General features: G+C 40.7%; 1 protein-coding gene across 1 annotated transcript in view; it reads right to left on the bottom strand.

Annotated features, from left to right (window-relative positions):
• The window catches only part of LOC122938965 (carbonic anhydrase 3-like), a 30,878-nt gene extending 14,264 nt beyond the window's left edge, over positions 1–16,614 (bottom strand). Inside the window, exons 1-4 of the mRNA XM_044294858.1 lie at positions 16,537–16,614; positions 16,234–16,422; positions 8,582–8,700; positions 5,431–5,523 (exon numbers count right to left, since the gene is read on the bottom strand). Coding sequence (XP_044150793.1) covers positions 5,431–5,523; positions 8,582–8,700; positions 16,234–16,422; positions 16,537–16,576 — 441 coding nt within the window. The 5' untranslated portion in view covers positions 16,577–16,614. The remainder of the gene's footprint in view (positions 1–5,430; positions 5,524–8,581; positions 8,701–16,233; positions 16,423–16,536) is intronic.
• Positions 16,615–23,813: the final 7,199 nt, after the last annotated feature.

Below are 23,813 nucleotides of genomic sequence, written 5' to 3'. Positions count from 1 at the left end.
TTCTCAAGTAGCTGATCTGCGGAGGTCCCAGGTGTTGGACACCCACCAATCAGATACTGATGACCTATCCCAAAGTGAGGAAACCCCTTTAAAGAGGACCTATCATCTCTCCTGTCTGTTTTAGTAACTACTTGCATTCATCAGGAAATAAGATATAATAAAATGGTGGATGTGGCGCACAGGAATAACTAAGACCAACAGAGGTGCACTCAGTATAGAGGACTCACCCTGTCCCCTTATCAATGGAAAACGTGAAACAAAGTGGAACTGGGCACTCTCAGGCTATCTGGACCATAAGGAATTTATTAACGCATAAAATCATTTAATAAATAAATATATTAGTATCAATGAGCGCAACCTTTGTTATACAATAACACCCTAATATAAAACAAACTAATCATAAATTATGTATGGGCTCCAATGACGAATAGTCCCAAGGATATACAGTAGCAGCAAAAATAACAATGTCCTGTGATAAGGCCAATGAGATCTACTGGTATGATACCACAGAAAAGGTCCTGTATGACACAGTGGAAACGATATGTGCAACCAGAAGTAGCGCCATCCCGCTTTTTGCAATTACCAGCGGAGTCCCACTAGAATAATTTCACTGTGAACGTGATAAAAGTCCTGCCGGAAAAGATTGAAACGGTCTTACTGTATCACTTTTTGTCCCAAAGTCGCTCAGCTAGATGGTCCTGTATCTGTAGAGAGCCCTGCTCACAAGCGTTATTCGTCCTCACTCTCCCACGCTGGCAGTTGTTTGACACGTGCAGCTAGACTCTCGCTTAGGTTGCCGGTCTTACGCTGTATAATTCAAACTCCCATTCGCGCAGCGGACGATGTCTTTGTATAAATCCGGCAGGCTATTCACATATATCAGGTGGTCACAAAACTTGGGGTTCCTGTCCTAGCTAGACGCGTTTCGGGGTATCAGGTCACCCCTTCCTCAGTAGCTGACAGATCCCTCAAAGAATCCGTTCTTTTATAGTAAGTAAGCTACCCCAAAACCCGAAATGGATTTTGGGCAAATAGTCTGTCCTTCCACTTATTTCTCAGGGCTTCACAATCTTAGATATTGCTCATAATGATTAGAAACCTTATTTAAAATAATAACCTCATAATATAATATCACATAGAAAGTTACACCTAGTTTTTCATGTTATTTTATATATTTTTTATCAGAGGCAATTTTTTTATGAGGTGTAACTTTCTATGTGATATTATATTATGGGGTGATTATTTAAAATAATGTTTATAATCATTAAGACCGTTTCAATCTTTTCCGGCAGGACTTTCATCATGATCACAGTGAAATTATTCCAGTGGGACGCCGTAGGTAATTGCATAAAGCGGGATGCCGCTACTTCTGGTTGTGCATATTGTTTCCACTGTGTCATACAGGACCTTTTTTGTGGTATCACACCAGTATATCTCATTGGCCTTATCACAGGACATTGTTATTTTTGCTGCTACTGTATATCCTTGGGACTATTCGTCTTTGGAGCCCATACTTCATTTATTTCATTGATAATATACCTACTAGACTTCGATATTGCTTTTTTTTTTTAATATATATATTATCAATTTATGCTGATTAGTTTGTTTTATATTAGGGTGTTATTGTATAACATAGGTTGCGCTCATTGATACTAATATATTTACTTATTCAATTTTATTATGTGTTAATAAATTCGTTATAGTCCAGATACCCTTAGAGTGCCCAGATCCACTTTGTTTCAGGAAATAAGATATAATGAATGTACTAGACAGTGTGAAACTGTGAAGGAACACACAAGCATTTGACAAGAGGAATGGTGACACCCAGTTGTCAACTTATTCATAAATGTCTAGCAGGAACAACAGACAAATGGTATACCTCAAGAGTTCTGAAAAAAACATGCTCCAGCATCGCTAAGTCATGCAGAATTCAATTATATTCTGAAGCTGACAAATTTCCTTGCGATTCGTTACCACGAATCGCAATTTTCCTAAAATGGCGGCTACACATGCATGTGATGACTGAGGACATGGGGCAAGGAACTCTGGGAAGGTGGGATCACCCAGATTGATACAGCCAATAAGCAGCCAGCCAGCCCTGTGATGTCACAGCCCTATAAATATGGCAGCCAGTTTTGATTCTGCCATTTTTCAGCGTTCAGAGTGCAGGGACAGACGTGTGAAGGCGCTAGGGACAGCAAGTGGAAAAACCATTGTGGAAAAAAAAAAAAAAAGAAAAAAAATATTTATAAGTGCAGGGAAAGGATAGGAATCATTTGACAGCATCGTAGTACAGGGAGAGACGTCAGAAGGTGCTAGCGACATTGATAGGAAAGCGATTTACAAGTGCAGGGAAAGATTATTTGGGGATCCAAATAGTCATTAGACAGCTGTTATTGCAGCCTTTTGTTATTGGGCTGTAAGTGTTGTGTTGAAAAGCCTTTAGTGGCTTATATCTTAGTATTTTATTCAGTACGACAAGAAAAATATATACGCATTTCACTTCTGCAGTTAATTCTGTTGAAAGCCTATAGGGGCGTATTTCAGTAAAAAAATAAAAATAAATACGCACTGCACTGTTGCAGTTATTTCTGGTGACAGCGTATAGGGGCGTATTACAGTAAAAAAAGAAAAATATATACACACTATTTCTGGTGAAAGGGTATAGGGGCGTATTTCAGTACAACAAGAAAAATATATTCTCAGTGCATTTCTGCAGTTAATTCTGGTGAAAGGGTATAGTGGCCTATTTCAGTCCAACAAGAAAAATATATTCTCAGTTCACTTCTGCAGTTATTTCTGTTGAAATCGTATTACAGTAAAAAAAGAAAAATATATACGCACTGCACTGTTGCTATTATTTCTGGTGAAAGCTTATAGGGGCGTATTTCAGTACTACAAGAAAAATATATACGCACTTCACTCTTTACGTTGTTTTCTGGTCAAAGCGTATAGTGGCCTATTTCAGTCCAACAAGATAAACATATTTTCAGTGCATTTCTGCAGTTAATTCTGGTGAAAGCGTATAGTGGCCTATTACAGTACAAACATAAAAATACATTCAGTTCACGTCAGCGGCAGTTATATATATTCAAAGCATGGCTGTAAGGCTGAGTTAATACTTGAGTTATTTGGTCCGTTTTGGCTCGTGTTTTGGCAGTTTTGGCAGGAGTTCTGTGCCAAAGACCACCAAACTATCTTTTTTTTATCCGGATCTATCGAAACCGAGTGAGACGCAGCAGGTATAAGCAATACTATATATTCTCTGTGCACTGAGTAAAGCCTTCCAGGGACCTGCAAAACCTTCCAAGACCTGCATCACATGATCGGCTCTTGCGATCACACGACCGCTGCATGTGATTTGCACACATGACTACCCACACGGCGTACAGTGGAAAAGCTTCTCCAGACTCCGCGATGCAGACCCCAAACCGCAAAAAAACTTATGGTCGGCCGTAAGGGCAGTGAGGCACTGTATTCCTAATAGACATAAGCTAACTTGCAAGCTATACCAAGCCTGCTAATACGCAGATCCACTTGTAAACTATACTAAGTCTGCTAATACGGAGATTCATATCATCTCTGTGCATACCACACAGACCACGATATATGCTGTTTTGAGCATTGTTAAAACTTTATCTATCAGCTTTGTCTATGCAGCATCCCTGACAACTGGGTTTTTGCAAAATCACTGACAACCTTGTTCTATGAATCTGCAAGTGTGTCTGACTATTTAACACACTAATAAACAGTATCACTCCTTAGGAGTACTCTATTGAACCCCATGCTATGAAGGAGAAAGACATCACGTTTTTTTGTGGATTTCCATTCTTATATACCTTTTTTCCATAGGTTGTCTCTTTTTAGGTTGCAACGGAGATTCATTGTATTTTCTAATCGGCAGCATATTGTATCGGCAGCAATTTGTTCATTGCTGCATTTCTTATAGATCATCCATATACACATATAGTTTTTTGGGTGGGGGGATTTCTTTAACCATGTATATGACCAAATAAATGTTTTTGCATTTTATACGGAATCTATCTCTTCCATACCAGAAGGAGGTGTGCCTGCCCTATTTATTATTGTTGCACTCCATAATTGCTGGATTGAGGGTGATTCAGAGAGCAGTGAACCCTCCGCTATCCAGTCTTTTGTAGTGTGAGCCCTTCCATACCTAGGATTTTACAAACTTTCTGCTGACACCCTCTCCACTCTGTCAGGGGGCTCTACTTGTATAAGCATTTAATAGAACAGGTCCTGTAGACATCTATGTGGAATCAGCAGACGACGGTGTAAAAGGAGTGCGCTTCTTCTTGACGCCAACATCTACCTGTAAGGCCTCATGCACACGGCCGTTGTTCTGGTCTGCATCCGAGCCGCAGTTTTTGCGGCTCGGGTGCAGACCCATTCACTTTAATGGGGCCGCAAAAGATGCGGACAGCACTCTGTGTTATGTAGCCCCGCAAGAAAAATATAGCATGTCCTATTCTTGTCCATTTTGTGGACAAGAATAGGCATTTCTACAATGGGCCGCCCGTTCTGCAATTTGCGGAAGGCACATGGGCGGCTTCTGTGTTTTGCGGACTGCACAAAACGGAACGGTCGTGTGCATGAGGCCTAAGGCTGAGTTCATACTTGAGTTATTTGGTCAGTTTTGGCCCCGTGACTGCCCAAATAAGTGAAGTGTGCAGTAATTCTAAGAGCGACGCCTGTCATCTGTGTGTCATACCGACTCACAGTATTGTTTGACTACCACAGCAGACTCCCTATGCAAGGCATAGTGTTCTACACCACTATACAGGCTCTCTGCAGCCCGGAAATAGCAGTTTTTTAACACGATTTGCCGCGAATAAATTTGGATCGAAGCAAATTTTTCTGTAAAATTTGGCGAACCGACGGAATACATTTTTTTTACAAATTTGCTTATCTCCAGCAGGCATGTCTGAAAAGATGACAGGTTCCCTTTAATGGGGCTAGTACACGGGACAGTGTATATACTTACAAATGAGTCAGACCATGGGGACCAGAGGGGAGGGGAACCTGAACTCCTTCTTATGCTCCTGGCATAAATTCGGAGCATTTTCTGACAGACACTAGGAGGAGCTCAGTGCAAAGAGATGTTTTTACAACTTCCATTAATTTCAATGGTAACTGTATAAATTTCTATGCACTGAGCTCCCCCTAGTGGAGTACAGTTATATCATGCACTTTATAAAGGGAATCGGGATCTAGAGCTGGATGTTGGAGATTTATCAGTGTATTTAAATAAATTGAAAAATAAGGTGTTCGGAATGAGCATGTGTTCCACATTTCCCAACATAGAGGCCGAGCAGCTATTTTCTTTATGAAAAAAACCATACATTACTGTTGCCTCACATGTTTCATCACCTATAATACACTGTAAGTGTCCTTGAAGGTTGATCTTACTTTTAAAAACACAGCTATTATGGCCACTCCATCAGGATGCTTCTTGGCTTCTGTAATATTGTCATACTTTGAGTTCCAATGAACAAATTGTATCTGCAAAACAAAACGAGTGACGTTACCAATGGATGACGAGCTGGGCGTTTCTGCCTAAGATTTACTTTTTGCTATCTCCACTTGATAAAACTTATGTAAACTTCACAGATATCCCTCATTAATGTCTTAAAGGGGCGATTTATCAGAGTTGTAAAAAGCAATGATTATTGGGTTTTGGGACAAGGGTGGTAGAATTTCTGACACTGCACAGTTTGTGAACTGTTCACGTGCTGCTGTAGTGAAATTGCATTGTGCGAGGACAAGTGTCACCATTGCGAATAAGCAACGGAGAAACTGCGGAGTGCCACATGTGGCTCATGTGAGAGCTGAACAATGATGTGCAAGGGTGGACTAACACTGCAGTGAAGCAGCTCACCACCTTAGGGTACTTTCACACTAGCGTTTTTCTTTTCCGGCGCTGAGTTCCGTCCTAGGGGCTCAAATCCGGAAAAGAACTGATCAGTTTTATCCTAATGCATTCTAAATGGAAAGCAATTTGTTCAGGATGCATCCAGTTCAGTCTTTTTTACTAATCAGGCTTTTCAGAAAACCGTAGAATGTTGTATTTTTACCTCCGGCCCAAAATCCGGAACACTTTGACTGAACGCCGGCATTTTTCCCATTGACTTGCATTAATGCCGGATCCGGCGCCGTGTGTTCCGTCAAACCGGATCTGGCTTTTGCATGTTAAACCTGAAAAATTTGCAAAAAAAGTTAAAGTCCATAAAAGGGCGGATCCGTTTTTTCCAATGCATTTTTTTCATTGTGATCAGAATCCTGATCAGGATTCAAATTTAATCAGTTTTCACATGTCTTTTCGGATCTGGCAGGCAGTTCCGGCGATGGAATTGCCTGCCGGATTCAAACAGCGCTAGTGTGAAAGTACCCTAAAAGAACCAGGGGCTACCAAATGTATGTCTAAAACAGCAATTCAGTGAACCTAATTGCATATGGGGCTCAGAAGCAGACGGATGGTCAATGAACCTCTGCTAACAAAGTTGCATTGGCAGAACAGGCCAATTTTTGCGGCAGTATCAGAATTGGACCTCTGCTGATTGGCAAAAGGTTGGCTTCTCTGAAAAGTCACATTTACTGCTTCATCAAATGGATGTATGTTGGCATGTCAGGGGAGAAACATCAGAGAACAAACACCCTACAACCATTGCTGGAAGAACACAAGGGGAATGTTTTTGTGGCATTCTTTGAGCCCACTCATCCATGTGGAAGGCACTCTCAACCGATCTGGGTATGAATCCATCCTTGCAGATCATGTACAGCCAGACATGCTCATTGTCTCCCCTGGGGCTTATAGGGTCTTCCAGCAAGACAATACGATATGTCACAGGGCTAGAAATGTCTGACATTGGTTGGAACAGCATGAACAAAACTTCCATGTACTCCCTTGTCCCCCTATTTCCCAGATTGAGCATTTGTGGGACCACCTGGATCATTGTGTTCGCTCTATGGATCCTCCCACACACACCCTCCAGAACCTGTGGGATGCACTGCAGTCAGCATCGCTCCCGATACCTGTGACAACCTACCAGGACCTTATTGAGTCACTCCCTGCCCATGTAGCTGCTGTTCGTACTGCCCACAGCGGTTACTCTGGATATTAGATGGTGGTCATAATAATATGACTTGATGTGTATTTGAAAGCACAATTTACCTATCATTTTACCTGTGGTTTAGTCACAGTTTTATTCACCTTTTTTATGTTGGGAATTGACAAAATGCTTGTAGATCCTCTGTGTATATACATACGTTATTTATAGGAAGTAATGAACAATCAATGTATCTTGTAGGTAAAATGCCACGGGATACTCTTGAAATCATTTACAGAAAGTTTTAAAAGGCTTATCCCATTACTGGTGTTGGATCTGAATACTTTTGTAATTGCATGTAATAAAAAATTTAGCACAGCCACTGAGCTATTCAATAAAATTTATCTGTATAGCGCCACCTGCAGTTTTTTTCTTATTTCTTTGTCCGGCTCACTGAGATGGCCGCACATGCTCAGTTTCATCCTTCAACTGCCTCCTGAGCTGTGATAGGGGGAGAATGGACACGCCTCCTGAGCGGCAGCAGAAAGCACACTCCCCTTGAGCTGTCAGTTTGATATAAATCTATCAGAGCTATGAATGTGGAGATCTCTGGACCCATGTGAGGTACAGGGCTGGTTCTAGAAAGAGATTGCCATGTACTATATGATGTCTGATTTTAGTTTTTTACATTAGTCATGGGATAAGCCCTTTAACGGCGAGTTCACATCACCATTTATTTTTCTGTTCTTCTGATCCGTCAAGAGAACAGAAAAAAAAAAGAAAAAAAGAGGATCCTGTTTAAAAAAAAAACCATGCAGGACTTTTTTTCCTTTCTAAAATAACATCTCTGACGAAAATGGCTCAGACGGATTTCACATGTGAATAACTGATACTCAGGATCCATTTTATTTTACAGAATCCGTTTTTTTCTTTATTTTTCTGTTCTTCTGACGGATCACAAAAATGAAAAACAAAAAACGGTGATGTGAACTCGTCCTAAGGCAGAGTTCGCATCACCAATCAGCTTTCCGTTCTTCTAATCCGTCAGAAACACAGAAAGTTTTTTTTTAAACTGATCCGTTATTTTGAGCATCTGATCAGATGGATCAGAAGAACAGAAAGCTAATCAGTGATGTGAACGTGACCTTAGACAAATGATCTCCTTTGCACAGATAGCAAATAAGTGTCTGATTGGCGAGCATCTGACCGCTCAGGCTTCCACCTGATCATGACAATGGGGCCCTATGCTCCCCATTTGAAAAGAGTGGCAGGCGCCCATGCATGTGTGCCATTCTATTCAACTCTGTGGTAATGCCAAAGATAGCCAAGTACAGATGCTAGAGCTGAATGGAGCAGCAGTACTCTCATGCTGGGGGGGGAGGGGGATCAGCAGTTGGACACCTGCCAATCAAACACTTATCTCCTATCCTAGTAAGTTCTCTTCATGAGACAACCCCTCTAAATAATATACACCAAACTACAAGTAAACAGCCAACAGATATTCTTTTCAGTACCTCTCCTGCATATCTCAGTCCATCTATAACGTGTTCCGATCCTTGGTCATCAGAGGAACCCCAATGAAACTGCAATTGCAGCAGTCTGTAGGTTCCATTAAGAGGTCCATCTTTTAACACTAAGGAAGACAAGATGAAAGTCTCTTTAACACTTTTCCCCACAATCACTCAGGTAACAGTCACAAAGGAGACTTTTTTTTATGTTGTTCAGCTTTTTATTTCCATTGAGTACTTACTCCATGAGTCTGGTTTAAGAAGATAATTTGTATGATATGAGTTATGTTTATCTCTTGTTTTCTAGAGATTTGATTGAATGTTGTACGTCTATATACACTACAGTGCCCCTGCTACAGTGTCTTGTAAAAGTATTCACCCACTTGGTATTTTTACAGTTTTGTTGCATTATACACTGGAATGAAAATTGATTTGAATATAGATTTTTTGGAATGGATGTGATAAAATAGTCCAAATTGTTACAGTGAAATGAAAAAATATCTTGTGTAAGGGCTCATGCACACGAACATATTTTTCTTCCGTGTCTGTTTTTTTGGCGGCCTGTATGCAGAACCATTCACTTCAATGAGTTCTCAAACAAACGGAAATGACTCTGTGTGCATTGTTACAATGGATCCGCAGAAAAACGGATGTCACACAGATGTCATCCGTATTTTTTGCGGATCTATGTTTTACGGACAATGAAATATATATCGTCGCGTGCATGAGCACTAAAAAAAATAAAAAATGAATTAACTGAAATATTGTGAGGGCATATGTATTTACCCTCTTTGCTATGAAGCCCCTAAATAAGGTCTGGTCCAACCAATTACCTTCAAAGCTCACATTATTATTTAAATTACACCCCCCTTTGTGCAATTAAACAGTCACATGATCTGTCACATGATGTGAGTATAAATAAACCGGTTCTAAAAGGCCCCTGAGCCTGCAACATTACTAGGCATGCATCTTGAAGACCAAGCAGGTCAAAGTTGTGAGGAAATATAAATCAGGACTGGGTTATAAAAATATCCCAAACTTTTTACATCGCATGAAGCATCATTAAATCCATTATAACAAAATGTAAAGAATATGGCACAACTGCAAACTTGAGAAGAGAAGGTCACCTCACAAAGAGAATAGAAGAAAAGGCCACCCAACAAAACTCACAAACCAGGCAAGGAGGGCAATAATCAGAGCTTCAATAAAGACACCAATTATAACACTGAAGAAGCTCCAAAGATCCAGAGCAGAGATGGAAATATCTCATCCGTAGGATCACTACAACCCATACACTTCACAGAGTTGGGCCAGATGTGGTGAGAAAAAAAGAACACACATTTCACCAACATGAGTTTACCAGCCTGTGGCAGACCCATAAAACACATGGATGAAGGTTCTCTGGTCAGATGAAACTAAAACTGAACTTTTTGGGCATCATGGGAAACATTATGTGTAGCACATACCCAACACTTTCCTTCCCCACAAGAACACCATTTACAAAGTGATGGCAGCACCGTGCTGTAAAGATGCTGTAAAACTGGTCAAGATTGAAGGAAAGATGGATGGCAGAAAATACAGGGCCAGTGGCGTGCCCAGGGGGAAGGATGGGGGGGAGAAGGGGGGGTGGTCCGTCCCGGTTTCCGGCTCTCACAGGGGTGCCAGCAGGCCCAGAAGCAATGAGCGCTTCCATCAATACAGATGCAAGCACTCATTGCTGAAGCGCTGACACCCATATACTGCGGCGGGGCAGGTCTGAAGCCTATGCGGTAGTAAAAACCCGGCGCAGGCACACGTGATGACATCATCGCGTGCGCCTGTGACAGGATTCAGCAGCACAGTGCCAGGATTCTGCGAGCAAGCGCAGGTAAGTATTTAGCTTTTAGTTTTTTTTTTTTTTACCTTTATGTGCCAACTTTGGGGGACATGAGGGGGCCGGGGTGCACACAGGAGGACGTTTGGTGGGGAAATATGGTGGGATACTGTGTGGGGAGCAAATTTATTTTATTTTATTTTGTGTGCCAACTTTGGGGGACATGAGAGGGGTGCACTCAGGAGGACGTGACAGGGGGGAATATGGTGGGATACTGTGTGGGGGCAAATTATTATGGGAGGGATTACTATGTGGGGGGAAACTACTGTGTGGGGGCAGCGTAGGGGACATTACTGTGTGGGGGCAGCGTGGGGGACACTACTGTGTGGGGGGCACTGATGGTCAGTTCGCAGTGTTCGCCAGCGAACACATGTGGGCTGACATCTTTAGTAAGGTAGACTCACCCGTCCGGCGATGCGCAGGTAAACCCTTACCTGTGCCGGGAGCCGGTCTGAAATCAAATGCAGTCACCGGGAGCAGGCAGTTCCAAGAAGTTCCTGTGCATCGCCGGACAGGTGAGTCTTCCTTACTAAAGATGCTGGTGAACACTGCGAACTGACCATCACTGGTGGGGGACACTACTGTGTGGGGGGCAGCGTGGGGGATGTTGCTATTGGGGAGGCACTGTAGGGACCATTCTATTATTTCTGGGGACACTATACAGGGATTATTGCCTGGAGCACAATATAGGGTGTTATTATTACTGGAGGCATCTAGGGGACATTATAGCTGCTATGGACACTATAGGGACATTTGGGGTAATTTATCAAACTGGTGTAAAGTAGAACTGGGTTAGTTGCCCATAGCAACCAATCAGATTCCACCTTTCATATTTGACAGCTCTTTTAGAAATCCAGTTCTACTTTACACCAGTTTGATAAATGACCCCAATTATGTCTACTGGGGTCACAATTTTTTCAGCAGTATAGTACTTGGGGCATTGGGGGCACAATGGGCACAGAATTGGGGGTGGCAGCATGATGACACTGTGGGGCACCAGGATGGGGTGGTTGATGGAAAAATTGAGAAATCTAACGTGTCTGTGTTACAAACTCTGTAGAGATGAGATGCGGCTGAAAGAATTTCTCATGGCGGTCTAACGGAGGAGAAGAGGAAAGAGAAGGTCTACATGACAGGAGATGTCCTTGAATGTAAGAGGCATCAGAGAAATGACCTGCCCCGGGTGCCAAACACCCTGGGCACGCCACTGTACGAAAAAATCCCAGTAAGCGTTCTTGTCTTCAATATGTTATACTCTTTATTTCAACTACAAATTTTACAGGATGCATTTCGGCCCGTCCAGCCTTTCTCAACTGCATCTTCTCAACTGCACTTGAGAAAGGCTGGACGGGCCGAAATGCATCCTGTAAATTTTGTTGTTGAAATAAAGAGTATAACAAATTGAAGACAAGAACGCTTACTGGGATTTTTTCGTTGGATTTCATATGGGGATTGTCCCTTCCCTTGCAGCGTGAACAAGGATCGTGAGCTGTTGATTTTTCTTTCAGAGATTGGATACTGGGACGGAATTTCATCTTCCAGCAGGACAATGACCCTAAACATACTGCAAAAGCTACACTGGAGGAGTTTAAGTTGAAACATTTAAATGTCATGGAATTGTGAAAGTCCATACCTCAATCCAACTGAGAATCTGTCGTGTGACTTGAAGACTGCTGTATTTCAATACAACTCATCTAACTTGAAAGAGTTGGAGCAGTTTTGCCTGGAAGAATGGGCAAAAGTCTCAGTGTCTAGATGGACTAAGCCAATAGAGACATACCATGAGACATGCATGTGTAATCACAGCAAAAGGAAGCTCCACAAAATATTGATGTTCAGGGGGTGAATACTTATGCACATTAAAATTCTCTGTTTACTTATTGTTTGTGTCACAGTAAAAATAAATAAAAAATTTGCACCTTCAAAGTGGTGGGCATGTTTTGTAAAAAAAAAAAAAAAAGGTACAAACCCCCAAAAATCCATGTTAATTCCAGGTTGTAACATAACAAAACAGAAAAAACATCAAGGGCAGTAAATATTTTCACAAGACACTGTATACGACAGATGTTAAGAGTGTATGGAACGAGCTCAGGAGCTGAGTCAGCTCCATACCTGGGTTATAACTCCAGTCCTGGTCATTTAACTCCATAGATGGTGTGGTTAATAGTGACCTTGGATTCAAACAGGTTAGACAAAGGAAGAGGGCTCCCTTTGTTAGCGAGCCTGATTATGGGGTGCTGAGCAGTCATTATAGCAGGGCGTAATAGGATAACCAGAGGCAGGGTGTAATAGGATAACCAGAGGCAGGGTGTAATAGGATAACCAGAGGCAGGGTGTAATAGGATAACCAGAGGCAGGGTGCAATAGGATAACCAGAGGCAGGGTGCAATAGGATAACCAGAGGCAGGGCCTAATAGGATAACTAGAGGCAGGGTGTAATAGGATAACCAGAGGCAGGGCGTAATAGGATAACTAGAGGCAGGGTGTAATAGGATAACCAGAGGCAGGGTGTAATAGGATAACCAGAGGCAGGGTGTAATAGGATAACCAGAGGCAGGGTGCAATAGGATAACCAGAGGCAGGGCCTAATAGGATAACCAGAGGCAGGGCGTAATAGGATAACCAGAGGCAGGGCGTAATAGGATAACTAGAGGCAGGGTGTAATAGGATAACCAGAGGCAGGGTGTAATAGGATAACCAGAGGCAGGGTGTAATAGGATAGCTCTGACAGACACATTGCACTTTAACACAGAAGTATTCCAGTGCATTATAAAAGAGATTATGTGAGCACATTTCCATGTCCCTTAGTGACAATAAACAAAAAGGTTTTATAAAATGTTTCACAATAAAAAAAATCATATATTCAAAGTTCAAACAAAAAATTAAAGTAGTATACTGAATATACGCCTATATACACAATCAAACCAAATAATGTGGGAATAGGCGCTAAAACAAAATAATAATGTTTTTATTATATGTTCGGTTAAAAATAAGGGGTATCACCTGTCAGTATAGCGGTCAGCAACTGACTGATGCTACGTGTGTGAAAACTGAAATGTCTCCAAACAGTGCAACCATCTGGAACACTACATCTGTCTCGCAGACTAAACCCACCAACACATCGGGGGGCTCAATACTCCACAGGGTCCAGAGTGTATGACCCAAAGTGGGGTCATGTTTTAGCGCCTATTCCCACATTATTTGATATATTCAAAGTTCAACAACTTGTAAACAGGAATTTGGCTTAGTGTCCCTTTCATATTTTTTTTTGCACAGGGGCATGTTTTGGACCCAGGACTACAACCTCACATACCCATCCTTCCATTTATCATAAAAAAAATAAACAGTAAAAAACATAATTGGTATTGCAACAGCCATAAAAGTCCAAGCTGTTAAAATATCATGTTATTTATCCTACCACGCCATAAAAATAAAATACACAATGATTTTCTGTTCTTTGCTCACCCCCCAAAAAAAGTCCTATGTATCCTAAAAGGGTACCATAAAAAAATATATATTCAATTCACCCTGTAAAAGACAAGCTCCAATGACAGAATATGAGTCTCAGAATATGGCGACTCAAAGAAATTTATTATTTTTTAATTTAAATGTATTAATTTTAAAAATATAGATTTTTTTTAGTAGTAGAAGACAACAATAAATTATATAATGTAATGTCTTCCACACAGTAAATAGAGTCAAAAGTTAGCCCCCCCCCCCGAAAAAGAATAATGATAGAATTGCGTTTAATTTCCATTCAGAAACATTACGTTACAGTTCTTCAGTACGTTATATGAAACATTAAATGGTGGCAATAAAAAATACAACTCGTCCCACAGAAAAAAAACATAAAACATCATATGGCTGTGCCAATGGACAAAGTAAGTTATGGATGAAAAACAAAAATAAAAAACCTAAAAATTGCGATAGTAAGGGGTTAATCATTTACTATCCACTTTCTATGGCGTGACATTCCATATGGCAATAATGGCAATAAGAGCTGCATATGCATCTATTTGTATAAAGTGGGTGTAAATCCATATACTACTAACTAAGGCTACTTTTACACTAGCATTTCCATTCTCCGGTATTGACATCGTCATAGGGTCTCAATAATGGAAAAAAAATGCTTCAGTTTTGTCCCCATTCATTGTCAATGGGGACAAAACGTAACTGAACAGAACGGAGTGCTCCAAAATGCATTCCATTCAGTTTGGTTGCCTTCTTATACCGTCATGGGATGCGGAGCAAGACCCACAATGCAAGTCAATGAAGACGGATCCGTTTAACTCTGACACTATCTGACACAATAGAAAACGGATCCGTCTCCTATTGACTTTCAATGGAGTTCATGATGGATCCGTCTTGGCTATGTTAAAGATAATACAACCGGATCCATTAATAAAGGATGCAGACGGTTGTATTATCAGTAACGGAAGCATTTTTGCTGAGCCCTGCTGGATCCAGCAAAAACACTATTGTGAAAGTAGCCTAAAGCAGCATCAAGCATTTTTCTGACTTCTTACAGTTTCACCAGCTATGTCACTATGGATCCGTTCACCCATAATGGGGTTGGCTGGGGTTATCTCCAGATCTACAGAGCATCTTCGTAGTTTCCTTCTGCATCCTTCTCTATCTTATGTCCTCTTTCTCTTTGTGTTTTTATGGCACAAGATATTAAAAGACCCCGAAACGCGTCTGGTTTCAAAAGACCCGCATATCAGCTGATGGACGTCCCGATGCTAATAATTTGAATCAATTCCTTTCACCCTGAGGAACTTTATGGCATAAAGCGAACATTCAGTCCCATGAAGTAGAGCTACAACTTCAATTTCTTTCACAAAGAATCTCTACACGGAGGGCTATATCGCTCACACTACTCCTGCTGTACTGCAAGTAACAGACACCGCCGAAATTCAACTCCATTAGCCACGTGGGACGCCACCGTGTGCGATAATCAGACGGCTGTCTGCAAGAGTAAGTGTTTCCTTTAAATTGCCACACAGGGGATATTGACTAATTATCGCAAGCACATAATCTATTCCAGTCTGGACATTTATGCGAATATACATTCGAAAATATATCCGAAAATATTATCATATATTCTCTGACTGTCGAATATTTATACATTGAATTATCTGCAAATCATCATCTTTTTTCTGCATATCCAGGACATACTTCATCAAAGCCAGATATATTATGCTTTTGTAAACCATTTTACTCATTATGCTCTGAATCTGTTTAACTCTTTTATTATATTCATAGTGTATTTTTATTGAATATTTTATCTTTATTATAGTCTTATTGTAATTTTGTTGATTTTTAGATCTATATATTGGTGTAATAAACTCAAACAATCTTTGAATAGTTTCAGTGTGGTCCATTGGGAGAGTGCTCAGCCTTTCTATATATTACATTTATTTTTAATTTGTGACTGGGTGAGTCACTCAGGCCTAGCAGCACCCACTCATAGTTATAGGCGATAGAGAGCCACCATACTCTGTTTATTATTAAGATATTAAAATTGTTTACGTTTTCAGAATCATGAATTTTCGCATAATATGCATTTATCCCATCCCATGTTGGTGGTATTCACTCAATCTTCGGCAAAGTGTGCGATTTCCTTACATTTCAGACCAAATTTGTTTCAGATGAAACCTTTTGCATCAATTTTTCAATTGCTTACAAAAGGTCATCCAAACTCTCTATACGTACAGTGCTTGACACCAGTTCATATGCATGAAAGTATGGAAGCATAATTTTAGAGAATGTAATAAAAGATCACCTGATGAACCATCGAACATCACTCTGATTGTAGTACCATCATTGAGAATAGTCAAAGAAGAGGATGGGCGGTAGGAAGCAGTCCATGGCTTCAGGCTGGCATCGTGCCTAATATACCGGGTGTGCAGTTCAATAGGCGATTGGTTTTGTCCTTTGGCAGATGGGAAATAATCTGCCCATGTGTCTGGACCTATGGGATTTAAAATAAAACAGATACTATTTATTTTTGTGATAAATAACATAAAATAAAGTGGAACACAACAAATAAATATCTACAAATATTTAACTAATATCTAGTACTCACCATTGACAGTGCCGTATCCCCACTCGGGTATCCGTGACATCACTGTGTTGTGTGTTCTGTTTACAAGCACTGATTGCCTGTTTGCACTTTCTCCGCCGTCATTTATAGATTGCTATAACCCTCTGTGCTGGGACTGGGTTGATTCTTCCCCTCCCCAAATGTGTTGGATGGACTTCTGGGAATGGCAATGTTATGTTCACTAACAAGCCCTCCTGCCCTACAGAATGCCATTCAAGATATTATGATCCCACCTCATATTTAGAAAGAGCAGAAGATGAAAAGCTAATCTGATCACAAGGATGCATCACAATGCCAACTGCATTCAGGCACGGCCAATGAAATTCTGACAGTAACCGAATCAGCTGAGATGATGTGAGAAAATCTGTCACCCAAGAAGATGATCTCGTCGGTGCTTAGCACGTACATGATTAGAACATTTATAAGTTCATCTTGATATTATACAAGGGTGTCATTGAGATAAACGTGCTAAACGTGAGACAAGCCGTCTCAGTGTAACATCAATCATTATTAACTTTTAACAACGCAAACTGATGAAATCTTGGGATGTGGGCAATGCAATTTGTATAAATAAAATGTAGAAACATACAGCACTGTGCAAAAGTGTGAGTAAAGTAAGAACGCTTTCAAAATTAGAAGTGTTATAATAGTTATAATAGTTTATTTTTATCAGTTAAACAAAATGCAAAGTGAATGAACAAAAGAAACCTAAATCAAATCAATGTATGGTGTTTGCCTTCAAAACTGCATCATTTCTTCCAGGTACGCTAATGGCTGTATTACACAGCCTGATGTGGCAGACGATTGTCGGGAGGGAAGCGTTCCCTCCAGGCAATCGCCTGCTCGCCAGCGGAGGAGACCACTGCTATTACATGCAGCTATCTCCTCTGCAGCTATGCCATCGCTCGTCCCCATGCTGTATATACAATAATTTTTTAACATGTCAAAAGATTTGGATTGCCTGAACAATGACCGTTTCATCGTTCATCGGGCAATCGGCGAAAGTATTACACTACAAGATGATTGCTAACAATTGTTCATACAAATGTTCTTTAGCGATCATCTGCCAAAAAATTGGCATGTGTAATACAGGCTTTACAGACAGTTTTTTTTATTCGACAGGGAGGTTGTTCCAAACATCTTGGAGACCTACCCACAGATCTCCAAGTTCTCTTTCTGTGAATTTAGGCTTGCTCAGATCCTTCTGTCTCTTCATGTAATCTCAGACAGACTCGATAATGTTGAGATCAAAGCTCTGTGGAGGCCATATCATCACTTCCAGGACTACTTGTTCTTTATGCTGAAGATAGTTCTGAATGGCATTAGCTGTAAGTTTGGGGTTGTTGTCCTGCTGCAGAATAAATGTAACTATTATTTCTAATTTTGAAAGTATCCTTACTCTCCAGTATTTTCCCACACCTGCCTAAAACCTTTGCACAGTACTTTAAGTCAATTTTATGTCTGCCAAATGATAATTTTTTTCTTTTACATAACCACATTTTTGCCATATAAGATATTGGGGGATAAAACATGCATCCACAGTTTCACATGGATTATCTTAAAGGGCGTGCCCCACCCTAACAAGCTATCCATGGGATAGGTCATAAGATTCTTATTGGTGAGTTCTGACTGTTGGGATGGATACTTCCCCCCCCCCCTTCCATCACAAGAACAGGGGTCCCAGAGTCACCTGAGTGAAGTGACAGTGTTATAGAGAAGCCATTTACAGCACTCGGCCATGTTCTCTACTTCCATAGAGATAATTGGAGGGTGTGTGACCATCACTCCATTTCGTCTCATAGACCCCTAATTTCATGATTGGATAGGGGATAAAATGCTATGGTGGGACATGTCCTTTAAATTTGGGAGATACCATTCTGTTTCCCAACCTTATTACTATGGAAACCCCTACTCCCATATTCCTACCTCAACAAAGCTTGGCGTAGAGGCTTGTAAAGCAGTCTATATTTTGCACCTAATGTTATATTCTACAGCAACTGTTTGCCAAGCATCTTTCAGCAGGTTGACAAGTTTGCTGTCTCTACTGTAAAAGTGATTTGCTGCTGCTTTAGTGCTACTATCTAGTTTACTGCTAAAGGGTTAACGCTATGGTTTACTGCAAAAGTAATCAAATTGTTTACTGTTAAAGTTGCTAGGATGTTTACTGAAATGGTTAACTATGCACCATCAGTGATACAAGTGGTTTTTGTAACTTTGCTATATCAGTAGGAAATAGTTAACTTGCAGCTCTTAGTAATAGTTTCTGGATAGTGGGATGGTCCCATTTTCCCCTGTTCTGGTAAGCAAGACAAAGAGAAGACCTGTTTGATGTTTGCTGCTGCCAAGTAGGCCATGAAAGAATCCTTCTCCTGGAAGATACCATTCCTGTGAGGTAAAGCTGCCAGAAAAGCACCTTTGCTACAAACTAACTACAAAGAAGCATAGAATTTTTATAGAAGGTTGAGGACCATTTAAGGGCTTCCTCCGGGTTTGAAGAAGCAGGTTGCCTCTTCCCTTTTCCCTACAGCTTAGGGTTTGCCCAGGGTGTATAGGTTTAGGCACAAGGGCATGTGCATATCCACCATTAGGGTATGCACAGGGGCACAGCAGTTTAGGGAAAACATTTAGTGATTGCTAGGAGGTGACCCTTTTCTCCCTAGCTTTTGGGCCTAGTCATTTGTTCTGTTTGTTTTCCTGTGTTTGGTTATTTCCCCGCTTACCTACCTATCATGACACTTTGGCATAGAGGGTCACACCACACCGTATACTCTCAGAACCTGTTCTGGTCGTGTAGAGACCTTCGACAGAAGGGTCGATGGGTTCATGGTTTTTCATATCAATGAGGGACAGGGCATACCCCTACCAACATTAGTTGAGTGTGACCAGATAAAAGACAAAAGGGAAGAGATTCCTACTCCAGAAGTTGCATATCACCATCCTCACTTAAGGCACCTTGTGGATGAGATTCCTGCAATGGACATGAGTGCAGAAATATTAGTCCTGCTACAAAGAGACATTCTCAGAGTACACAAAGTACGCGACCAGTGTGATGGACCTGATCATGCCCCTTATGCACAAAGACTTGACCTAGGCTGGGTAATAGTGGACAATGTATGCTTGGCCAGGATGCGTACGTCATCTGAGATTCACTCCTTCAAGACTTACGTGCTGGAAAACGAATGTGCATCCCACTTCAAACAGTGCCCTCACCATTATGAAGTAAAGGAGAAGCCTCTTGACATCATCCAAGTACCTGATGTTACTCCTGTCCTATGTGATGACAACCTAGGTACCACAGTGTTTTGTACTACAAGTGAAGACAACAAAATAGCCTTGTCAGTTGAAGACAGAGAGTTCATCAAAGTAATGGACAAAGAATTCTTCCAGGATGAGTCTCAGCTGGGTTGCACCTTTACCTCTTCGTGCTACAAGGGCCAAACTCCCAACCAATCGAGAACAGGCTTTATCGAGATTCAACTCCCTTTAACGAACACTAAAGAACAGGCCTGAAATGAAGGACCATTTCATCTCTTTTATGAAAGGGATCTTTGACAATGGTCACGCTGAACCAGCGCCACCACTTCAAAGACACGATGAGTGCTGGTACTTGTCTTTCTTTGGAGTGTATCATCCACGTAAGCCAAAACAAATCAGAATAGTATTTGACTCTAGTGCCAAGCATCAAGGTGTATCCCTAAATGATGTTCTTCTCACTGGCCCAAATCTAACCAACAACCTTGTAGGTGTACTTATGAGGTTTAGAAGAGAAACAGTTGCCATAACTGCTGGTATTGAGCAAATGTTTCAATGCTTCATTGTACGCAAAGACCATAGAAACTTCCTAAGGTTTCTGTGGCACCGTAACAACAACATGGAAAGTGAGATTATTGAATACCGCATTTAACTCTGCATTTCTTTCATTTAAGTATGCCCCCGTTTTCGTGTAATTTAAACTTGTATTATATGCAAATGAGCCTCTAGGAGCAGGGGGGGGCTTTGCTCCTAGAGGCTCAGTTCGCCCACCTCATTTCCACGCCCTTCTGTCTTGATTGACAGGGCCAGGCCAGCGTTGGTTCTCCTGCTGGCCCTGTCTGCCGTGTAAACCTGCTCCTAGAGGCTCATTTGCATATAATAAAAGTTAAAATTACACGAAAACGGGGGCATACTTAAATAAAATAAATGCAGAGTTAAATTCAGGTGACATTTTCACATCTATAATGTCAGCCTGTTTAACCCCTTAAGGACTCAGCCCTATATCATCTTAAAGGGAACCTGTCACCAGTTTTATGGTGTCCTAACTAAGGGCAACATAAATAATCACTTTCTTTAATTGACCCAGTCAATCTGCCAACATCTTGTATTGAAAAGCTCCAGCTCATGAATATTCATGAGCTCCTGACTCTCCCCGCCCACCTGCTGCTGAATGACAGTTTGTTTCCATAGGAATCAACAGCAGGTGGGCAGGGGAGTGGCTATAGCTCTGAATTAACTATACGCTGGACTCCATGACATCACGCTGGACTCGAATCATTAGCATGTGGCATGCGGCATCTTTGTGTGTATATTATGAGGTAACCATCTGTCACACCAGTAAGTGAATACATCTAAGGCACTTTTTAGTAGTTAATGATTGTATATAATTAGTTAGATTATGATCAAATATCCACATGACAGGTTCCCTTTAAGGACTTGGTCATTTTTTGAATATCTGACCAGTGTCACGTCATGTGTGAATAACTTTAAAACGCCTTTACTTACCCAGGCCGTTCTGAGATTGTTTCTTCGTCATATATTGTACTTCATGACACTGCTAAAATTGGGTCAAAAAAGTAAATTTTTGGCATAAAAAGATACCAAATTTGCCAAAATTTGGAAAAATTAGCAAATTCAAAGTTTCAGTTTCTCTACTTCTGTAATACATAGCAATACCCCCAAAAATTGTGATGACTTTAAATTCCCCATATGTCTACTTCATGGTTGTATCATTTTGGGAATGCCATTTTATTTTTTGGGGATGTTACATAGCTTAGAAGTTTAGAATCAAATTTAAAAAAAAATTCAGAAATTTTCCAAATCCCACTTTTTATGGACCAGTCCAGGTCTGAAGTCACTTTGTGAGGCTTACGTAATAGAAACCACCCAAAAATGACCCCATTTTAGAAACTACACCCCTCAAGGTATTTAAAACTGATTTTACAAACTTTGTTAACCCTCTAGGTCTTCCACAAGAGTTCATGGCAATTGGACATAAAATTTAAGAATTTAGATTTTTTGAAAAATGTTCAATTTTATTCCATTTTTTCCAATAATAAAGTAAGGGTTAAAAGCCAAACAAAACTCAATATGGGTTGCCCTGATTCTGTAGTTTGCAGAAACACCCCATATGTGGTCCTAAACTACTGTTTGGCCAAACGGGAGGACATAGAAAGAGGGGAACGCCATATGGGTTTTGGAAGGCAGATTTTGCAGGACTGGTTTTGTTTATACCATGTCCCACTTCAAGCCCCAGTTGCACCCCTAGAATAGAAATTCCGAAAAAGTGACTCCATCTAAGAAAGTACACCCCTCAAGGTATTCAAATCTGGGTTTAAAAACTTTGTTAACCCTTTAGGGGTTCCACAAGAGTTAATGGCAGATGGAGAAACAATTTTGGAATTTCTATTTTTTGGAAAATGTTCAATTTTAATCAATTTTTTCCAGTAGGCGTTCCCTTTGTTCTATGCCCTGCCGTGTGGCTATATAGCCATTTACGACCACATATGAGGTGTTTCTGCTAACTACAGAATCAGGGCAATAAATATTTAGTTTTGTTTGGCTGTTAACCCTTGCTTTATTACCGGAAAAAAAGGATTTAAATGGAAATTTTGCCAAAAAATTGGTGTTTTGGCACCGTTTTTATCTTATATTTTTAACGCTGTTCATCCGAGGGGTTTGGTCAAATGTTATTTTATAGGGCAGATTTTTACGGACGCGGCGATACCTAATATGTCTGCATTTTAAAATGTATTTAGATTTTACACTATATTATCATATTAGGAACTAACAAAAAATTATTTTAGTATCTCCATAGCCTGGGAGCTACAGTTTTTTTTTTTTTTTTTGGCCAACAATCTAATGTAGGGGCTCATTTTTTGCGGGTTGAGATGGCGATTTTATTGGCACTAATTGGGGGTGCATATGACATTTTGATCGTTCGCTATTACACTTTTTGTGATGTTAGGTGACAAAAAATTGCTTTTTTTTACACGTTTTTTATTTATTTTTTTAACGCTGTTCATCCGGGGGGATTAAGTTAAATGTTATTTTTATAGGGCAGATTCTTATGGACGCGGAGATACCTAATATGTCTACTTTTTAAAATTTATTTAGATTTTACACTATATTATCATTCAAGAAACAAATAAAATTATTTTAGTATCTCCATAGCCTGGGAGCTACAGTTTTTTTTTTTTGTTGGGCGACTGTCTAATGTAGGGGCTCATTTTTTGCGGGATGAGATGGCGGTTTGATTGGCACTATTTGGGGGTGCATATGACTTTTTAATGGCTTGTTATTACACTTTTTGGGATCCAAGGTGACAATAAAAAAGGCTTTTTTTTTACATAGTTTTTATTAGATTTTTTTGACGGCTTATATCGAGGGGCTAGTTTATGGGGTATTTTTATAGAGAAGATTTTTATGGATGCGGCGATGCCCAATATGTATGGCTCTCAGACTTTTTGGAGACACTAAGCAGGCATCCTCAAACTGCGGCCCTCCAGATGTTGTAAAACTACAATTCCCACCATGCCCTGCTGATAGCTGTAGGTTGTCTGGGCATGCTGGGAGTTGTAGTTTTACAACATTTGGAGGGCCGCAGTTTGAGGATGCCTGCACTAAAACTAATATTTTTTGGGGGAAAAAATTGTTTCCGTGTCTCCAAAGTCTGAGAGACATAGTTTTTTAGGTTCTCTAGGGGACCTATATTTATATTATAAAAATGTAGTACTCCATGGAAGTGTGATACTCCCTAAAGCAATCGATAACGCAGAGGCCCGGATGATCGGGGCAAGTGTCACATTGAGTGGTGGTGTCCTTCCGTATCACCCTCCTGTGACACACTCTGCATCTTTTTTGGGTTCATCCCTTCTTTCCAGTATGGGGGCCCACACCTGGAAAATGTTGGCCAGGGATGATCCAGGCGCCTCTAATTCCCAAGGTACACCAGCCTGCTCTTTCCCGGTCTGAAAAAATCAGGTCCTTGAGGACTGCCTTTATAG

This window comes from Bufo gargarizans, chromosome 5, assembly GCF_014858855.1.
Source record: "Bufo gargarizans isolate SCDJY-AF-19 chromosome 5, ASM1485885v1, whole genome shotgun sequence".
In the NCBI taxonomy this organism is placed as follows: domain Eukaryota; kingdom Metazoa; phylum Chordata; class Amphibia; order Anura; family Bufonidae; genus Bufo; species Bufo gargarizans.
Note: the sequence above shows the minus strand (reverse complement) of the source record. Positions and strands in the feature narration are given on the sequence as shown.